This window comes from Lemur catta, chromosome 18 (assembly GCF_020740605.2).
Source record: "Lemur catta isolate mLemCat1 chromosome 18, mLemCat1.pri, whole genome shotgun sequence".
Lineage (NCBI taxonomy): Eukaryota > Metazoa > Chordata > Mammalia > Primates > Lemuridae > Lemur > Lemur catta.
Window position 1 is genome coordinate 22,767,827 of NC_059145.1, and position 21,997 is coordinate 22,789,823.

Below are 21,997 nucleotides of genomic sequence, written 5' to 3' on the forward strand. Positions count from 1 at the left end.
ATTCCCAAATGCCTAGAGCCAAATGGATTAAGTAATAAGCACAAAAGTCTTCCTGTTTCCTTGCCATAAAACTACAGGTGCCTTTTATGTAAAGGCAGTACCTTGTTCATTTTTCTAGCACGGCCATCTTGACCATTTCTAATATCATCTTTCGCCCACCACGATACCCCCTTGGAGCTGGATTAGAAACTACCTCTAACACTGCTTAAATTCCAGAGGAGGTTAACCGTAGGAAAAGAGTATATGTGCTGTGAAGTTGTATTTTTTATATTAATAAAAAATATGGTATAGAAGAAAAAAATAGGATTACAAAATGTCAACCAGAGACCAGTCCAGCCTGTTGGTGAAGTGTCTGTCTAAGCTTCAGCCACAGTGATAATCAATATAGTTGCTAAAACCTTCTTCAGAGTCAGTGGGAGGAGAACTCCAATCCTACAGCATGGATTTGAAATAATAACTAGTTCTACCTCCCGCTTACCAGCCGGCTCATCTGGAGCTGTCACTCAACCTTTTGGGGCCTTCATTTTGTCTACTGTTAAATGCAAATAATCCTGTCTGCTCTGTCTACCTGACAGATGATTGTGAGGACCCAATGATTAGTGAGTTCTTTCACTGAGGAGGTATTTTCCTCTCTACATCATACTTTACTTTATAGACAATGTACTGGGCAACATGGTATTTCTCTTCCCCTCCTAAAGCTAATCACAATGAGAATTTTAAACAGCTCTTCTAAGGCAAGGAACTTTCAGAAAACTGGTTGAGTATTGGTGAAGAAAGTGGAGAGTCCAAGGCAATATCATTCATAAAGTTACCAAGTCTGATTGCAAGGGAGGCTGGAAAGTATTGTCTCTGGGGGGGTTGGCCATGGGCAAAGCCATAACGCAAGGTGTTTGTTACCAAAAGGAAGTAGGAAAAATAGATCGTGAGGGAGATAAGTTGTTTTTGTCACACTGTATCTGTTTCCTTTGAAGTCTTTTAGGGGGATGGTTGATGAGAAACAAGCAAAGAAATAAAGACAATTATAAATTTTGCATTGTCTGATGGAAACAAACAAGAAGAAGAAGGGGGAGGGCATCTGGTATGTTCAGGGAAGTCCTCTCTGGGAAAGGTGACATTTAAGCAAGGACCTGAAGTGTGAAAAGCTCATAAAGAACAGGGTGGCTTGTTCCAGTCAGAGAACAGGGTATGCTGGTGGGAAGATGGCAAGCATGTGATAAAAACTGGGAGGAGACCATTATGTAATAGCTAGAGCCGGTGGAGAAACAGGGCTCCCTGTCGGAATGGAAGATGCTGCTGGAGAAGAGGAAGTGGCTGCTGGCCAGGCAGAACCATCAGATGTCCATTGTTCATGCTGTTCCTTTATATGTCCAGGCATTTACCAAATGGCTGAATTGTTGGCATATAAAGAAAAACGAAAGGTGGCTCTAATAAGATTGGTCTGAATGCGGAGAAAAGCAACTAGTACATAAAGCAGTGTGAAAAATAGTTCTGTATCCAAACTTGGCGTTTGGGGAAAAGGAAAAGAAAAAGAAAAATAGTTCTGTAAAGAGGTATAAACACTAAAGAATTCTTTATTTTATACGTGTGACAAATGATTGACTAGTTTGGGATTTTTTTTTTTTTTTTTTGGTAGCAGGGTTTTAGTGATAAGCTGAAGATAACAAATTCATCCATCCTTAACAAATTTCTAACAGTAGTGTACAATGTACCTGAGTCCATATTTTTCTAAAAAAAATTTATTGAGCCCATTGCATTTGCAAGGGTCTTGAACTAGTGCTGTATATTCTTTATGTCATTTAAGGAAAAATCTGCATTCCCTGCCATCAAGGACCTGACAAGCTATCTAGAAAGAAAGAATATATTTAAAATTAGGAATTCTATTGAAAATACTTAATAAGCAGACCTAGGTACCAACCCGTAAGAAGGGACACAGGACAGCCATACAGATGCCCAGAGCAGCAGCTCAGCCCGGGTTGTGTCAAACACGTGGCGAGTACTCTAATGCGAGTATTAACAGGAAGTCATTATTAGATCAGCCCTGGGAGGTTAGAGATTCAGCTGTAGAGGAAACCTGGGTGAGATGACATCCTTTTAGATGGTCAGGTTTTTATATTACACATTTCCTGATACCCAAAAGTTCTTCACATAAACTTTTCCGAAAATACTCAGTGTTTCACTTCTTATGTTTAAGATGTGATATTTTATGTGTGTAAGGTTATGAGATTACATTTGAAAAACAATTTTTTACTACCTGAGCATGTACCATTTGGGTATGTGATAAGGTTTTAGTTCACAGCTGACATTGGTAACAGGGCCTCTTCTAATCTGATCAGTTGTTGTAAATCCCTCTGGTGGGTAACATTTGCATTTAGAAAGAGTCTGAGCAACCATTTGTTCCTAAAGGCATTATCTAGTTGAAAGAACTGGAACTCCAAATTCATTATTTTAGAGCAAAAATTGCCTTCTTCATCAACACATTCTACCTACCAAAGCCTAGTTATATCACCAGATATTCTCTAAGCCAGGATTTCTCAGTCTCAGCACCGGAGACATTTTGGGCCATATAATTCTATATTGTGGGGGTCATTGTGTCCTGTGCATTGTAGGATGTTCAGTAGCATTCCTGGCCTCTAGATGCCAGTAGCACCTTCCCCTCCATTGTGATAACCAAAAATGTCTCCAGAGATCACCAGGTGTTCTGGGGGTTGGAGATTGGGAGGGGTGGGGAGTGGTACAAAATCATCTTAGGTTGAGAATCACTAATCTAAGTAAAATTAGAGGGACAGACTCAAAGTCCTATTCCACCAAGTGGCAGCCTTAATTGCACCCTTCTTTTTTATCTGAGGCAGAACTGAGAGTTACTTTTTTTCTGTTTTTTTGTTAAAAACATAACAAATGCCTGTATCATACTCTTCCCAGCTGAGATAGGCAGCATGGTGGATTATAGGAATACGCAGGGGGTTGGGAGCCTGACTGTGCCTGCATGTGAATCCCAGATCTGTCCCTATTTAGCTGTGTGACCTTGGTCAATGTGCTTAAAGCTTTCTGAGTCTCAGTTGTCTCTTTTGCCAAATGAGGCTAACAGTAGTACTGTCCCATCTGGTGCTGGGAAGACTCCGTGAGTGAATGTGTGCAGCATCTTAGTGCCGCAGCTGGTGCTGTTGGTATTAACTGTGCATATTTGTTGTATGACTGTCACTACTACCCTGTACCCTCCTTGCGAGCAGAGACTTTGTCTCAGTCACATAAACATTTGATGAATGGAAAGATGGCTGGCTGGAAAGAAGGTAGATCAGTTGGGCTTTATAAAATCCCATAATCCTGCAAAATTCTATTTTTGTGGTACTCCAGAAGGTACTAACAGTATATTCGTTAAGTGTAGTCTTTTAAAATGAAAAAAAAGAGGCCGGGTATGGTGGCTCACGCCTGTAATCCTAGCAATCTGGGAGGCTGAGGCGGGAGGACTGCTTGAGCTTAGGAGTTTGAGACCAGCTTGAGTAAGAGTGAGACCCCATCTCTACTAAAAATAGAAAAATTAGCTGGGTGTGGTGGCGCATGCCTGTAGTCCCAGCTACTCAAGAGGCTGAGGCAGGAGGATCACTTGATATCAGGAGTTTGAGGTTGCAGTGAGCTATGATAATGCCACTGCACTCTACCCGGGTGACAGAGCAAGACTCTGTCTCAAAATAAAATATAGGAACAAATCAATTATACAATAATTTTTGTTTTGCTTCAGATAGTAGCAGGTGATAGCCCTATGTGAATCACTGATGTACAATCATATGCTGCAGCTGTGACTATCCAAAATTTAGTCATTTCCAGGTGAATTTGCAGTTAAATGATTAACCTAAACTCTGAGGGCTATTAAAAAGCCAAGGCTCTGCTGACGTTTTTCGTATCCATGTCTAGTGTTAAACCTTTAGGTGACATCTACTTTCAATTCATCAAGATTAAAAAAGAGCGTGATTCTTTCTGTCTGAGGCTTTCCTTGGGTCTTTCATGACCCCAGGGAGGTTCCCCCAGCCCGTGGCAGGTGCACACTCCTCAGCATTTTTGTACGTGCTGGGGCACATTCCTCCTTTCCTGGGTCCCTCCGGCAGGAGGGAGCTTGCTGCTGTGCATTGCCTGTGGGGTGTGCCTGTGACCCGCCCCTCCCTCCCTCACTTAGGCCTACATGACACGGGAACAGCGAGCAGATTTCCTACCTAGAGGGCGTATCAGGAAACTCCCAATGAAATCAACAGACATACAGCAGACAGTTTTTACAGATCCCGAAACTCACAGAATTGGAAGTCTGAGTGACACAGATATGTCAAGAGAATAACCTGGCAGTTTCTCATCCATGTAAAGACAGATGTGGAATCCAGACAGCTGTTTCTGGTTCTGTTTCCACTATTAAGTGGCTATCTTCCATCTGATAAAATTAGAGAGGTAGACTAAGAGTCCTTCATAGCAAATCCAACTAGCTTTATCACTTACTGAATGTATATTCTTTTTTTTTTTTTTTTTTAAGACAGAGTTTCACTCTGTTGCCTGGGCTAGAGTGAGTGCCGTGGCGTCAGCCTAGCTCACAGCAACCTCAAGCTCCTGGGCTCAAGCGATTCTCCTGCCTCAGCCTCCCAAGTAGCTGGGACTACAAGCATGTGCCACCATGCCTGGCTAATTTTTTCTATATATATTTTTAGTTGGCCAGATCATTTCTTTCTATTTTTTAGTAGAGATGGGGTCTCACTCTTGCTCAGGCTGGTCTCGAACTCCTGACCTCGAGCGATCCACCCGCCTCAGCCTCCCAGAGTGCTAGGATTACAGGCATGAGCCACCGCACCCGGCCCTGAATGTGTATTCTAAGCCAGGCACTAGGCTAAGGGCATCACAAACATCATCTCTCTGAACCCTTCTGATAACTCTCTGAGCCAGGCATTGTTGGTCCCATTTTCCAAATGAGGAAACTGAGACTTAGGAAAGCTAAGCAACTTACCAAATATAACACAAGCACAAGTGGTGGTACCAGAATGCAAACCAAGGTGTTCTGACTTGGTTCAGTTGGTTCATGTCAGCCCCACAAGAGAGGGGACTTGTCCCTTATTTTAAGGCCGACAAGAGCAGGACCTTGAACATAATATGTGCTCAAGAAATATCTGCTGATTGAGAAGGAGCAAATAAATGACTTCCAAAGCTACTGAAGTACATGTTTCTCTGTCTCCTGAAAGTCCCTCTGTTTTTCCTTATAGTCTTTTCTTGCTGAAGTTTGACTATAGCCTTAGATGTTTAGGAACCATTGTAATAATGGGGTGGGGATGAGGAAGAGGTGATACCTTCTAGTTCTCTAAGTCTATAAAAATGGGTGGGATCTAACCAAATATTGATTATAGATTTCAACAGAATGGCTGAAGTATTCAGCACATTCATTAAAGTGTAATGTGTGGCCAATTATTCTAAAACTTCCTTTACATCTGAAGGTGAGGGGAGTCTCTTCTGATTACAATAATTTATACAAGTTCACTTTCAAATTAACATTTGATTCCCCTGTGGTTTTCTATATCAGTTTTCAATTTTTAATACTTTATTTTTCAGGACAGGGTGATTTGTGACCTTAAGATATATTTTCTTTCTATTATAATTTTGTAATTATCTCTTTGTTAATATTATTTGTGTTGCTCATCTTTTTATTTTTTATCTATTTACTTTTGTAATCTCAAAGTAATCCCAGGTATTATTCATCTCTCACTATTTACTTCCTCCTTCTGGTAACAAAGGACACTACTGATCAACTATAGAGTAGAAAGCAATCCAGATGACCTAATTTATGGTTTTATTTTCGCCTTACAACTATTTCCCTTTCATCCCTAGCAGCATAATCCTAAAACAACAGAATTTCAAACTCATAGCTTCTAGTCAGTGCCACATAAACAACAATAAATACTAATTAATGATTGTTATTATACTTGTATAATGATCACTTTAGAAAACATTCCAGTTCTATACACTTAACTCTTGTGTTGCAAGGCAAATAAAGCTCTTAAGCTCTTCTTTTTTTTTTTTTTCTTTTCTCCTTAATTTCCAAGAGTGGGAATTTTGGCTTGGGCAAAATACTTTTTTCTGGTTTTCTGTTTTAATATGAAAATTACAAGTGTGTACACACATACATGCATGTATAATATATATAATAGTTCTCCCCTATAAGACACATTCCCTGTAGTAGTCCGACCCTATGTAGACACCAGTATTCCCCAAATAATACAAATGTGAAGAATATTTTGCTTCCTTCTACCTTCCTTTGAACTTTGATCTCTTTCCTCAAATGCAGGATGTTTTCTTTGCAACCCTGCATTTTTCAGGTGATTTCGAGTGTTTCTTATTCCGTGGGTGACAGGCTGTTTCTTTAATGCAGAGGCCCCAACAAGTGAGGTTGGCCTGGTGGATATTTCTTCGATCGATTTCCCCTTCTCTTTCCATGGGTCTGAAATCCCTGCGTGATTTTGACAAGTGGGGCCTCTTACTTATCCTTTAAGGAAAACACTGGAAAAAGGGAAGAGAACGAACACTGGTCAGCTGCCTGCCATGTGCCAGGTGCTGTCCTAGGCACAAGGCGTGAGCAATCTTCCAGTAAATGAATTCACCTCAGCTCCGTTGCCACTTGCAGAGCTTCCTAGTGGCCCTCTGAGATCAAACACACACAAATAAAAAGCACAATAGAAGAACGATTTCAGAAATTTCAAAAGAAAAACTAGCTTACATCCAGCTGCCAGCTAGATCAAGTGCCACTAGAATTAGAAGTATTTTCCTAGCAATGTCAAACTTTATAAGAATCACGATGATAATATTAATAATATGAAATGTCTAAAATAAGGATCTCCCAACTGGTTGGAAGGTGAACATCTCACTATTGTATAAAATAGGCCAACTTATATTCATTTTATATAAACTTTAATTTTGAGAAATACAGAAGAGTACCAAGAGTATGACAACACCTGCAAAACCACTCAAATTGATGTTGCTAATATTTTGTGATATTTACTTCATCTTATTTTTATTGTTAAGAGAAAACATTACTAGTGATGTGGAAGCTTCTGTACCCCTTACCCTCGTACCATCCGACCCCAGAAGCAACCACTGTTAGGAACTAAGTTTGTGGCATTCCAATCCACTTTTATAATATTACGGGCACATATTTGAAATCACATTTTGTACAAACTTTTGAGATTTCAGGTGGGGAAATGGATGGTGCTGCTTTTCAGACTTAAAAATCCAGTCTCGTTCCCATAACTTCTTTTGCAAACCTAGCTACCATCTAATTATTTCAAATTCTCTAAGCTGAAGCCGTTCACCTTTTAAGTGGGATTTTTGCTTGCAGGGAGCATGTTTGCTCTCAGTGCTGGGCCATGCTGAATGGAGTCCAAAGCGCTAGGGTTTCACATTTGTAAGTGATAAGAGGGGGAGGTGGTGGCTTTCAGAGATCATGTTTCAAGTCCAGCCCGGTTTTTATGTGTGTGGGAATGGACGCAAAGGAAAACACAGCTGAGCTGCATTGTAACCCTTCCTGTAGAACCTGTTCATGTCCAGGGTGAGTAAACCTTGGTAGAAATGTCTTCCTAAAACAGCCTCCGGTGAAATTCTTCCCTGGGTTCAAAGCAACTTACTTCCCAGGAAGTATCAGCCAAATCCAAACTGGCCCTCATTTTAGAAAGGTCTCTCTTCTGGGAAAATCGGCTGAGAACTTTGCCCTCCTCTCCCCGATGGGAGGAAAGAGTGGAATCGGGGAGGTGTCGCTCAGCGGAGTTGCTGATGTCAGTAGTGTGTCAGCCGTGGGAGGCTTGGTTTGTGAAATTGAGTTACACCTAAGTGTCTTATGAAACTCGGTTCAGAACACACCGGAGCTGCTGTCTGGGAGAGGGGAGGTAGGAAGAACCCTGAGGTTTCCCCCCAGGTTTCTGTCCCATTTTTGGAACCTCTGGATTTAAAGAAATGAAAACCTCAAGTTGATGGACATTTTAAGAGATCGGTATGTAGCTTTCTACTTTTATTAATTCCTCTTTGAACCTGGGTGAGTGTTGTAGTTACAGGCAACTGTGTGTGCAGACCACGAAGGCTGCGTTCTTAGTGTGTGCTGGTTTGTTTTACTCTGTTGGGGATTGGGGATCCAGTCTGAACACATTTGTCCCATGGCTGCGTATGCGCAGGGACCTCAGCTCATTTTGTTCCTTTACATGAGGTTTACGTGTTTGTGAGCAGTCTTGGTTCCCGTACTTCAGGAAATGGTTTTGCTGATAGGGCATTGCAGAGAAGTGCTTATTATTTAGACAATTAAAAATGCTCTTTTAAGATTTCTGTGAAAATACTTTAAAAACCCAGCCAGAGTCTGATAATGGAATGAAATCGCTGCGCTGTTATTTCCCTAATCAAGACTAGGGACAGAGAAGAGGAATTAGACCATGAAGTCCAAGTTGACAGCACAAGCTAAGGCTCAGGCTAGTACAGGGTCTACTATAAGGGGCTGGGGAGGAGCCCAGAAAACACAGCAAGGCATACTCAGGTCTGTGAATGAGCTGCTTTTTATCAAATTGTTTGGCTTTCAAATGCACAGTGCTAGTAAAGTCTGTTTCTCCCCACCAACCGCCAAGTAACACTGAGTTCAGCACTTGAAAATTAGCAGTGAGTGTATAGAGATTGGGATCTATGTTCAAAACCTGGAGGTTCTAGCTCAGAAACCAAGAGGAAGCTCCAGCAGTCCCCTTTCACCCCCACCTGGACCCCCGATTCCTGGTGCGAGGTTTTGTGGCATTTAGGGAACCCTCTCATAGGTGGGAAACTGGTATGTTGGAGAATCACCCCCACCCCCACATGGGGGTTCCGTTTTACTTTCACTTTGCATTCTTTTGAAATTCCATCTCTGGTCTTATTGAAACATGCCTTTGAACATCTTTCCATTTCAATCTGAAAACATCTTTGAGTAGAAGGCTGTGTGTGCTTACTGGAATCTATGCAGATTTCCTTATGATGTGGTTGAGTCAGAGGAAAAATAGTATACATGTTCCTCCACAGATGCTTGGTTTTATTGTTCAAGGAAGATTTATTGATAAGGTGCAGTTTATAAGTAAAGACTACTGTCAGAGGAAGGAATAAAATGGTTTCAGGTCGTAGCTGATTTGTAAAAAGACTGAGTCACATATTTATGCTTAATTTTATCAGTGTACCTTCTTGGGAACTTATAGTCATTTGATTATTAAGCTGATTTATAGACTTAGTGAAAATCAAAAATAATCAAAGCTGTGTGGCTTTTCTGTTTTCTTAATTTTTTAGTTATTCCAATGGAAACAGCTGGAGAACTTATATTTCCGTGAGAAAAAATTTGCTGTTGAAGTTCACGATCCACGAAGGTGAGGACCACGGACTTTTCTCTATATGATCTGTCACTGCATGAATAATGCTGCTACACACATTTGTGTACAAGTTTCTGTATGAACATATGTTTGCATTTCTCCTGGGTATATACCTAGGAGCAGAACTGCTGGGTCAGATGGTAACTTTGTCTTTAACCCTTTGAGGAACTGCCAGGCTGTTCTCCAAAGTGCTGCACCGTTTCACCTCCCACCAGCGGTGTTTGTGGTTCCGATTTCTCCGCATCCTCGCTCACACTTGTTATTTTTAGTTTTGTATGTGTCTTACAGACATCCTAGTGGGTGTGAAGTGGTATCTTCTTGTGGCTTTGATTTGCATTTCCTTTATGACTAGTGACACAGAGCATCTTTTCATGGTCTTATTGGCCATCTGTATATCTTTATTCGAGAAATGTCTATTGAGATCCTTTTTTCATTTTTCATTTTGGTATTCCTGGTTATTAAAAAAAAAAAACATCGCCACGTTATCAACATGAATTGAAGTCAGGATATAGGTTCTCTAAGCTTTTAAGAGAAATTTTTAATCAGTCCCAAGATGAACGTTTAGAGGTGTTTGGAGGTCAGAGGGATGGGAGGAAACAGCTGTGACAAAAAGATGACCTGAAGTGATAAGCCAGATTCCTACAAAGAACATTAGTAATCACACACACACACACACACACACACCCTCACATTCTCACAGTCTCTTTGCGCCCCCCAACCCCTTCCTCTTTTCATCTGGTGCACAAAGAGCACTATGAACCAGTTTTGAACTTGCATATTTCGGCCAGTATCATTATGTGCGTCTTCAGATAACGCCAGAGCTGGCCAAGTCTATCTAGATCTGAGATATTCTTGTCACCTTGAGGTAGGTGTTGATCCCACAGGTCTTGGTTGCTATGTCTTTAAAATATTATCACACTTATTCCTTACCACTTGTGATGGTCACACATCCTTACAGTTTCTAACTAAATGTTTTTGTACAGGCTCCACTTTGATTCCTTATCAGCTTTTCAGTGTGTGCTTACGTGGATTTAAACGTGCTAGCTTATACAGAAAGCTGGCTTAGGTCTGATTAGTTTTGTTGTAAAAGGAGAAAATCAGAAACTTGGCCCGCATTAGCATGAGAGTTTATGCAGCAGAAAGACAGGTAAGAGAAGGATACTTTGTCACAACACTGCTCACAGGGTACATTTTGCGTAGTGCTTGGCCCGAGGGGAATAATGTGAGTGCTTTCCTTAATCTTTCAGGATTTCTGTATCAAGAAGAACCTTTGGGCAAAGCGGCCTCTTCGTGCAAACATGGTATGCAAACTCTTCTCTCATCAAGTCCATCTGGGTAATGGCCATTAGTCAGCATCAGTTTTACTTGGATCGGAAGCAAAGCAAAGTAAGTAACTAGCAGCATTTCTGTAGGGACAAACTCCAGTCCTCATTTTGCTTTCTATTCAGAAGATAAGCTTTTTTAGAAAAGATGCAAGCTTGTGCATTTGTATTCTTTGAGGCTTTTTTTTTTTTAAACTTACAACTGTTCTAGTTTTTCATACATTTAAAGATGAGCAATATATAAGCTGATTTAACAGTTGTAAGATTTGACCGATTTTTGGTATGCATGTATGCGTACATTGGTGATGTTATGACATTTTAAACTTAGTGACTGAACCATACAATGAGAGGGAATCATGTGTAGTTATTAAAACATTTTAGCTACAAAGCTGAAGACTTATATTACTCTCTGAATAGTGTCACCTTAATATATAAAAATTCTAAAACAAAAAGAAAAAATAGGTATGAGAATTCTAAATTGTCCTCTGGTGACATTTTTATTGTACGGTGATTTGTTTTATTAATTTGAAATATGTTTAATTGAGTTATTTCTGTTTCAATGTTGTGTACCTCTTAGGCAAAAATCCCTTCAGCCAGGAGTTTAGACGATATTGCAATGGATTTGACGGAGACAGGAACACAAAGGGTCTCCAAACTGGTGACACTGGAGGCAAAAAGTCAGTTCATCATGGCAAGCAATGGCAGTTTAATCTCTTCAGGTAACATCTGGGGATTAGAGAAAGTGCAAGCCATCTTTATTTTATTCAATGTTTGGGGGATGTGTGTGTCATAAGTCACTTTTAAATGCATCTTTTCACACATTTTGCAATAAATAAGTATATCAAAGTCTACATGTGCAATGGTTTAGAATAAGATTTTAAAACTAATTTCAGAAAGTATAAAGAAAGTTAAATTATAAATACATTGTATAAGTAACACTAGATGCAAAGATAGTAAGTACCTAGTGATGTGTTGAAAGGACATTTTTCTCCCATAAATTCTATCAGCTTCTCCCAATATTTATTTTTTGATACAGATAATTATCGAATTCTCTATGTAATAATAAATGCTATACAAACATGATTACGAAATGAAATTTTTCCTTGGGTGTGTATGGAACATTAAGCATTTTATCCTCACCCCCAAAATGACGGAGCCAAAATGCAAAGGACACATTTTATTACCAGGCTCTGTTTGGTGCCCAGAAGCATGAGACAGTGCTCTCCGGTTTCCTTTTATTATGTTCAGAAACAAGGAGAAAAGAAATAAGCTACCACTTAAAAGCAGGTTTGGCTTAGAAATCCTTTGTCCTTTAGAAAGGAAGGAAACGTGCCTTGTATAAACCTTCCCTGCCCTTCCCCCATTCCTCCAGGTTCTCAAGACTCAGAAGTTAGCGAGGAGCAAAAGAGAGAGAAAATCCTTGAACTAAAGAAGAAGGAAAAACTGTTGCAAGAAAAACTCCTGAAAAAATTCGAGGAGCTTAAGAAGATCTGTTTGCGGGAGGCTGTGAGTTCTGCTTTTTGGGGTTCATCAGACTGTGTTTAACAACTCTGGCCAGTGTCAATTATCCACTCCTGACTCTGTCCTCTCTTACAGGAGCTCACGGGCAAAATGCCAAAGGAGTATCCACTGAACATAGGCGAGAAGCCTCCTCAGGTCAGAAGACGTGTAGGTACTGCGTTCAAATTAGATGACAACTTGCTGCCCAGTGAAGAGGTATGAATGCCAGCTCTGAGCCTTTCTATTAACAATGAAACAGAAAAGCTGTCTGTTAGTGTAGTGGACTTGTTCCTTTGGTTTTTGAGTCACTGATGTATGTTTTTATCTCACCAGTTTAATAACGTAGACCAAATTGAATTCTTTCTTTCATGTACACTGCAATCAAAATTGAGTTATTTCTCGCTGTCTTACTCCCCAAATCATAGCATTAAATGAGCCCCAAACATTTAAAATTGAGAGAGACAGTATTATAAGAATGAAGAACTTTAGCATTAGACTCTTTCACTTAAAACTAAATAGCCTTTCCAAATACATTAACCTCCCTAAAGTCTCATTTCTCAGGTCTCAGTTTCCTCATCTGTAAAATGGGGGTAATGATTGATGCAGTGAGTGTTAAATGAGATAATACATGGACAGCATTCAGCTATAATCAAGTTAAAAGATTTGTTAGCCAATATAGAATGTACGTTTTCATTTGCGTGTCATCATCCAATATGACCATATCCATGTTTCCTGTAGAAATGCAACCATCTTAGCTTTAGAAAATAATAACTTATTTCCATCTTTGGAAAGCTGTGTTATTTATTAAGTGTTCACTGTGTACCCAGCTCTGAGCTAAGCAATGCATATCCATTATCTCATTTAATCATCAGCATACTTTTACAAGGTAGGTGTTATCTTCATTTTACAAATAAAAAAACCCAAAACATTAAATAAAAAATTGAGCTGTATATCCAGGGTCATGCAACCAAGACCCACAAGAAAAAGGTATCAAACCCAAATCGATCTGTCTCTAAAGCTATGCATATGAATATAACATTCTGTATTATGTGAGTCTTGGGTTAAGAACCTCTTCTTGAAAACTAGAATCTTTACCCAACCAACTCAATTAATGAGAGGCTATTCCCTTCCTTGAAAAGGGAAGAGGTTTGTACTAATGAGAAGTTCACATTAAGATGGGTGAGGGAAAGTGTTGGGAGATGTCTGTGCAGTAAAACTTGGAAAGATTTTTGTTCTCAAAGAACATCTGATTCAAGAATGCACAAGAAATGTTTTTATCCAATGCCTGTGAGAGTGATTGTATGTGTCCATAAAAGTAAAACAGTATCATTGTGTAAATGCAGGATCCTGCTTTACAAGAACTGGAGAGTAATTTCCTAATACAGCAAAAGCTGGTTGAAGCTGCAAAGAAACTTGCCAATGAGCCAGACCTTTGTAAAACCGTGAAGAAAAAAAGAAAGCAAGATTACACAGATGCGGTGAAAAAGCTTCAGGAGATTGAAAATTCAATAAATGAATACCGAATTAGATGTGGAAAGAAACCCAGCCAGAAAGCAACAGTTATTTTACCAGGTTAGTAATAATTAAGGTTTTTTTTTTTTGAGTCCCATATCAATATTCTTGATGGTAGGTAGCATTTCCAAACCAGTTAATGTGATGAGAGAGATAAAAAAGAACAGGATCAAAAGTAAGCTTCTTAGGATAAAAATTGTTTGGAATTTCAGTCTTACAAGTATGTAAACTTGATTTCCAGAGGCATTTCACTATTGTAATATTGTACTTATTACCTCACTTTCATTTTCAGGATGAAAGATCTTTCAAAGCAATATTGGTTCATTATAAGACAGATTCACCTTTAACTGGGCTGATGTCATTATAAGAAATGCTTTTGACAACATAGAGTATTAAGAGAGCTGGGCCTTACCCAGCAGTTTCTGAAAGGTTTTTAAAGCAACAAACCATGCATTTTCTTAAGGGCCTCACCATACATACATGGATAGAGAAGAACTCTTCTGATACTGTTATTTATGGAGGCTATTTAAAGATATGGGCAAATGGTCATGAAACGCAGAAAGGCAGGACATAAAATTGTAACCACAATGTGATCCCAACTTTGTATAAATATGCACACACAAAGTCTGGTCGAGAAATATTTCAAAATACTAGTAGTTGTGAAATTTCAAGTAATTTAATTTTCTTCTTAATACTCTTCTATATTTTCCAAATTCTCAACATGATGTACCTATCTATGACTTTCATATTCAGGGAAAAAGTACATCAAGAAATCTCAGGTAGATTTCAAGTCCAATAGGCCTTACATATTTATTAGCACCATTTTCAGCCTTGATCATTGATTAAAATAGAATTGTATTTCTTTGATTCCCAGACTTTTTTTCTTCATATTTTAACATCTATGAAATTGGAATAGTTCTTATATTAGCTGGTGTGTTAGAATCATAATTGGCAGTACTTTTCTTTTTACTGATCCATAAAATAATTATTGCATCTTAGATTTGATGAAATATGGTACCTGGATTTAGAGTATATGTGGCTATAGGGCATATGATTCATAAAGCAGAGATAGGGCTTTTGGAAGGTGAATATATAGACATCAACACAAGTGTTAGTCAGCTACAGCTGGAGAACACAGGGTGGCTTTGACTCTGAATGTGAAATCCAGTTGGCCTTGGCATTCGTTACATTCTGGACCTACGGAGATGGGTGATTAGCATTGCACTTAACTTCATGGCCGTTTGTTATGGCCCATTCATCCGCAAACTGTACAAAATTCAAATGTTCTCTGTTACAGTAACTGACATGTGGGCAGCAGATGGTGCCAGTGGTTGAGAATATATTAGATAGATTTTTTTTTTTAAGTGTGCCTGACAGCTGACTATACTGGCACCTTGCCTTCAAGCTCCACTATGTGTCTAATTAAGAGATAGTCCTCTTGAACCTGATAAAGATTAATATTTGAGATTGGATGGAGAGATTCCCTTCGTGATGGCTTTGAAGCTTACATTGAGGTGTTGTATTTGCCTAGAAGCTAGTGCCAAAACACTCAACACTGAGTATGGAATGATTTGCCAAAGCAGATCAGCACATTTGAAGTGTCCCTTTTTACTAAATGCATTATTTAACAGTTGATGGGCACCAGCAATACTCAGAGCATTATGGTCATTTGCAACCAGAACACTGTGCACAGATAACAAAAGTCATAAGTATAGCTAGCATTTACTGCCATGTGCCAGGAGTTGGGTTAAGGGCTTCACATCCATTATTCTAAGGCCTCACCTGAGCACTATGCCACAGGTACTATTGTTATCCACCTTTTAGAGTTGAGCCAAGTGATGCTTCTAAGAGGGGTTGGGTAATTTGCCCAACGTCTCACAGCCAAAAAATGGCAAAACCAAGATTTAAACCCAGGTCTATCTAACTCAGTGGTTCTCAACCAGGGGCAATTTTGCCTCTCTGGAAAACCTTTGGCAATGTCTGAGAACATTTTTGGTTGTCAAAACTGAGAGGCGGGGTGCTGCTGACAGGCGGTAGCTGAAGGCTGGAAGTCATATAATGCACAGGACAGCCCCCAGGACAAAGAATTCTCCCCCAGTCCAAAATGTCACTAGTGCCACTATTGAGAAACCCTGGTCTAATTGAAAAGCTCATGTACCAAAAAGTGTTAAGAAAAGGCTCTTTTCTTCAGGAAGGTGTCAAAAAATATAAGTTGTACTAACATTGGACTCTCAAATGAGGGTTCACATATGAGGTAGATTTACATAACATTTAGCATTTATGATAAGAAATCATAAATTTTTTACAGTATGTCAGTTGTAAGCACTAAATGTATAGGGTAAAGTTTTCTTCCAGTGTAGAGGAAACACTGAAAACTAGTTTAAAACTAGAACTCCCTTGAAGTCTGTTCTAAGAAATAATCCAGTATAATATTCGTACAATATGTAAGATGTTCTGATATTCAGTGGTACATGAGTCAATTCTTATGATAGTTAATTGTTCTTAATGCACTGTAATTAGTTACATTTATCTAAATGGAAATAAAATGCACCCTATTGAAAACTGCTTCTTTAAACTCACTCTAATTGTGTAAATGCACAATTATATTAATACTAAAGGCAGCTTTTTTTCTTCACAGAAGACATAATCCCATCAGAGAGTAGCTCTTTGTCTGACACCACTACCTATGATGATCGTAAGTGGCTCTTCCCTTTTTTTGGTTTAAAAATATTAGATATTGTGAAATATTAATTTCTTTAGTTAAATACAACCTACTTGTTTTTCTTTTGGGATGAATAGAATAACTTATATTTATGTAAAATAGTTGGGAAAACAGGTATGTGATTAACATCTACTTGGGCTAATTCAACATTAAAAACAGGACCATACAAATCACATGACTTCAGGGAACCGGGATACCCTAATATGAGTAAATAAGTCTCTCAGTAAGGATTTTAAGGCTCTCTAAATTTTTTTTAACTTTGTATTTTTAAGTAATTATAGACTCAGGGATAGTCACATAAATAATACAAAGAGTCCTTCACCAAGCTTTTCCCACTGCTGACATCTTATATATCTGGAGTCTAATACCAAAACCAGGAAATTATGGTGTACACTTAGATTATCACTGTATTCTGGATAAATGGAAGTTTTTCATTTTATTTAGGAAGTAAGACAGGTTTTAGGAATTGGGTTACATGTCATTTTATCATTTTATAGACATAGATTATATCTATCGTAATGATGTGTGTTAATTCAATACATGTTGTGCTGGAATGGGTTTCATATCAAGTGATAGAGTATTTCCTCGTAATCCTTTGTACTTAATGAGATGAGTTGGCTATTATGTGATGTGATTTGCGATTTGAAGAATTCTAGGAAGCCAACCCCCCACTGCTTTATCTTCCCCAAGTTTTATGGTGCATGAAATTCTACCATTTCAGAATTCATCCTTTGAGCTGAGGTTTGGTCATGCTTGCCATTCCTTTTTGAAAATGCAAATATCAGTGGGGGACATAGCAAGTCTCTAATGATGCAGCATAAATCAGTGTTCTCACTTTCAAGGACAGGATGAGCCTTTGGCCAAAGAGGCCTAAGAACTGTGAAACTAAAGGTGAACAAAAATGATCCAGGCCAACTTCCTCTTGTCCTTGGAATTTTTCTTTAATACAACTTTTTTAAAGCCGTAGCTATCACCCATTCCACCTGAGTGATTTACTTCTGTGGTCCCCAACCCCTAGGCTGTGGACCGATAATGGTCCGTGGCCTGTTAAGAACCTCGCATCACCGCTTGAGCTCCGCCTCCACCCACCCCCAACACCAGTCTGTGGAAAAGTTGTCTTCCATGAAACCAGTCTCTGGTGCAAAAAAGGTTGAGGACCACTGATTTACTTGTTCGGAGTAGCACCTATTGAATTGTCAAAAATGGGTTCAGGCCCCAGAAGAGTGTTCAGTAATTTCTTTTTTCTAGTGTATAAAATATAAATATTAACTTCTTGAAAGGTATTTACTTCTAAAAACATCATCTTTGGAAAAACATTTTGTACACCATGTCTTCCAATTTCTTTGTTGAGGTGTTAGCAAGGTATTTACTTACTTATTTATTTACCTACTTATTTTTCCATTTGTTCATTTACTTATTATAGCTAATGACACCTTCACTCTTACTGGACAGCGATCAAGTTCAGTGCCTCATTCTCCAAGAATTCTTCCCCCCAAGTCTCTGGGTATTGAGCGAATCCATTTCAGAAAGTCATCCATCAATGAACAGTTTGTGGATACCAGGCAATCCAGGTAAGAGGTCGTATTATCAGCAAGGTTAATGCCTTGAAGTTGGGAAATCTCTTCTCTAAAATGATTGATTCATTTTTGCATGTTCTTATTTATCCTTTCAGAAGGTATTATCTTGTAAAACTGAGGCATAGAAAGTAACCCAAATATTTGTTGTTGACAGCAAGTACAAGTGTTTTTAAGAGGTCTTTTAAAACACACTTGGCTATTTCCTTGCTTTGAAAGTCTATTTGATTTACATTAAGTTGTAGGGACATAAATTATCATCTGGATTTGTATACAGTGTCTAAAGTTCAGTTGCATAGTCATGGGCTAAGGAAACTCATTAGATACCACTCTGCCAAACCAAGTGACAGGACTGATTTGTGATCCTGCAAGTAGATATGGGACTTAAACTCATTTTATAATCTGTAAAATAGATAATCCAATTTTTCCCTCCATGTCCTGATAAATATTATCAGGGCAATGGGACCAGGTTTTAGAAAGATGACAGACTAGGCTGGGCACAGTGGCTCACACCTGTAATCCTAGCACTCTGGGAGGCCCAGGCAGGAGGATTGCTTGAGCGAAGGAGTTCGAGACCAGCCTGAGTAAGAGCGAGACCCCATCTCTACTAAAAGTAGAAAAAGTTAACCGGGCTTGGTGGCAAATGCCTGTAGACTCAGCTATTTGTGAGGCTGAGCACGAGGCCTCAGGATCATTTGAGCCCAGGAGTTGGTGGTTGCAGTGATTAATGGTGACACCGCTGTACTCTAACTGGGGTGACAGAGTGAAGAGTGTCTCAAAAAAAAAAAAAAAGAAAAGAAAGATGACAGACCAGTGGTTTCTTGCCAGAATTTGGCTGGATGGATCAATACTATTTTTTTTTTTTAAATTAGGACCCAAGAGGGGATTACCAACTATTTGCTTTGCCTAATAAGAATGTTCAAACAAAAAGTGAAGTTTAAAAGAGAATATAAGATTTCATTTTTTGTTGTTAAAAGGTATATATACTTGTAAGTATATATGCTCAGGAAAAATATATGAAAACAGACTGGGTATTGTGAGGTATCAGACTATGGACATTTAAATTTTTCTTTTTATCTGTATTTTTGAACTTTTCTGTACTGAACTTGACTTGCTCTTACAACAAGTAAAAATTTAATGAAGATTTTTTTTTTTTTTTTTTTTTGAGACAGGGTCTTTCTCTGTCTCCTGGACTAGAGTGCAGTGACATCATCATAGCTCACTGCAACCTCAAACTCCTGAGCTCAAGCAATCCTCCTGCCTGAGCCTCCCAAGTGGCTGGGACTACAGGCACTGCTAGGATTACAGGCGTGAGCCACTGCACCCGGCCAAGACTATTTTTAATTTTAAAAAATTAACCTCAAATTGCATTCTCACTGTGCTGGGAAGTGAACAAAGTGACTTAAGGATGTTGCTCTATTGTCTGGAGCCAGCAAACAATGAATGGCCTATGGGCCAAATCCCTCCTGCCACCTGTCTTTGTATGGCCCAAGAGCTAAGAGTGGTTTTTATATTTTTAAATAGTTGGAGGTGGAGAATTCAAAAGAAATACTATTTTACGATGTGTGGAAATTATATGGAATTGGAATTTCAGCATCCATAAGTGAAGTTTTACTGGAACACAGCCACGCCCATTCACTTATGTATTATCTATGGCTGCTTTTGCACTACCAGGGCAGAGCTGAATAGTCACTACAGAGACCGTCTGGCCCGTAAGCCAAAAAATATTTACTATTAGACCATTTACAGAAAAAGGGTTTGGCACTCTCGCCTCTGTTTCATTCAGTGCATTTTTTTTTTTTTATAGTCCAGTAGTGGGTAAAGTGATCGGTATACTCTTTTTAAAAAGCCTTTTATTTTATGCTTACTGTTTATGACTCAAAAAGTCAGACCATATGTGCTTCTCCTGAAACTCATCTAGGACGTACCAGGATACTAAAGCACAAAGACACCCTTGCCATCTCTCTCCCTGTGTTCTCTTTCCTTCCATTTCCAGTAAATTTCATATCAGCTTATGACAAGTCTGCCAGAGATGTTGGCAGACTCATCATTTCCTGAATTCTTTTTTTTGTCATCACAGAGAAATGCTGTCGACACACAGCAGCCCTTACAAAACTCTGGAGAGGCGGCCGCAGGGAGGACGGAGCATGCCCACCACGCCAGTTCTTACCCGAAACGCCTACAGCAGCAGCCACTTGGAGTAAGACAGCTTCGTTCCTGTGGCCGTGGCTTTGGCTCTGTTGTTATTTATTTTGAAGTTTTGTCTTGCTTTGTTGTGTTTTTTAAATCAGTTCAAGTGACTTTCTGCAACAGGACCCTCTTTTATGGTTCTACATTTTCTGCTAACTTAAAATTTCAAAGTATGTTGGCAAAGAAAATGTACTTGATTTGTTCGAGTATATGTTAGATTTTTGCTACCTTAACTTTCCCAAGCACATCTTACCATTCATTATTCAATGGTGAGGATAAAGAGAATAACAACAGCAGCATTTTGAAGTGTTTACTGAGTGCTATGCTAAATGTTTTATATGTACTATATTATTTAGGCTTCACAACAAGCCTGTTATGAAGTAGATATTAGATATTGGTCTTGTCTTCATTTTACAAAAGAAGAAGAGAGATTTAGAGAGGTTAAATATCTTGCCTGAGCTCATACAGCTGGAAATAGGCAGTGCCATGACTCAACCCAGATACCTCCAACCTCCACCCTAGTCTAACACATCCTAATATCCCATAGGAAGAGAAGACCCTCCAAAGACGTGTTAGGGTTTTTTTCAGGCTTTGAATGCAGGCTGTGCATCATCTGTTTATATCTTCCCTACCTTCAGGGAAGGATTGGTTTGCACAATCTGCAAACTGATAGAACCTGGTTTTTTTCTCATTTGACTTTTGGTAATGAACTTATGTGTGAACCAATGGCCTCTGTGAGCAGCTGGATTCTATTGCGCAGTCAGCTTTGGAAACCTGCGGAGTCCTATTGCAACTCGAGAGCTATTCAATCACTCAGCGTGGTGTTCTTTCCTCCCCTTTGGGGTCTCCTTGGCTTTTATAAATTTTCCTTCTTCTTCTCTTTCAGACCCGAATCTTCATCTCAGCACTGCCGCCAGCGGAGTGGGAGCCTCGAGTCCCGGTCGCACCTGCTCTCTGAGACGGACAGCGAAAAGCCATTTTTCTCCCTCTCCAAATCCCAAAGAAGCAGCAGCACCGAAATCCTCGACGACGGGTCTTCCTACACGAGCCAGTCGAGCACAGAATATTACTGTGTGACACCAGTCACCGGCCCTTATTACACCACCCAGACTCTGGACACTCGTGCCAGGGGGCGGAGAAGGTCAAAGAAACAGAACGTTTCTACTTCAAATTCAGGAAGCATGCCCAACCTGGCCCAGAAGGACAGTTTGAGGAATGGCGTCTACACGAAGAGTCAGGAGCCACCTTCTTCCAGTTACTATATTGCCGGGTACACGCCGTACGCAGAGTGTGAGCTTTATTACAGTGGCGGCTATGTCTATGAGAATGACACGGAGGGACAGTATAGTGTCAATCCTTCCTACCGGGCCTCAGCCCACTATGGGTATGACCGCCAGAGGGACTACAGCAGATCCTTTCACGAAGACGAGGTCGACCGGGTGCCCCATAACCCATATGCAACTCTCCGGCTGCCGAGGAAGGCTGCCTCGAAATCTGAGCACATCACCAAAAACATCCACAAGGCCTTAGTCGCTGAGCATCTGCGTGGCTGGTACCAGCGGGCCTCTGGGCAAAAGGATCAGGGACACAGCCCACAGACCAGCTTCGACTCGGACAGAGGATCACAGAGGTGCCTGGGGTTTGCCGGGCTGCAAGTACCCTGTTCTCCAAGCAGTCGCGCATCCTCCTACTCTTCAGGTAAGAACACTGAGGGAGCATGCAACACCTGGATTTCATTTACATCGTGCCCGCCCCAAACCACTCCCCGCAAGGATCATGGGACCAGTACCCTTGGTC

The 21,997-nt window shown here is 39.8% G+C and overlaps 1 protein-coding gene across 4 annotated transcripts in view; it reads left to right on the forward strand.

The window, feature by feature from the left end:
* The window catches only part of FRMD4B (FERM domain containing 4B), a 293,677-nt gene that overhangs the window by 262,477 nt on the left and 9,203 nt on the right, over positions 1-21,997 (forward strand). For 3 of the 4 annotated variants that reach the window (XM_045529652.1, XM_045529648.1, XM_045529651.1), the window contains 10 exons: positions 9,301-9,377; positions 10,628-10,766; positions 11,280-11,421; positions 12,075-12,208; positions 12,299-12,418; positions 13,546-13,774; positions 16,353-16,409; positions 17,860-18,007; positions 20,091-20,210; positions 21,087-21,898. In XM_045529652.1, coding sequence (XP_045385608.1) covers positions 9,301-9,377; positions 10,628-10,766; positions 11,280-11,421; positions 12,075-12,208; positions 12,299-12,418; positions 13,546-13,774; positions 16,353-16,409; positions 17,860-18,007; positions 20,091-20,210; positions 21,087-21,898 — 1,978 coding nt within the window. The remainder of the gene's footprint in view (positions 1-9,300; positions 9,378-10,627; positions 10,767-11,279; positions 11,422-12,074; positions 12,209-12,298; positions 12,419-13,545; positions 13,775-16,352; positions 16,410-17,859; positions 18,008-20,090; positions 20,211-21,086; positions 21,899-21,997) is intronic. The other variant, XM_045529650.1, reaches the window with a different exon arrangement.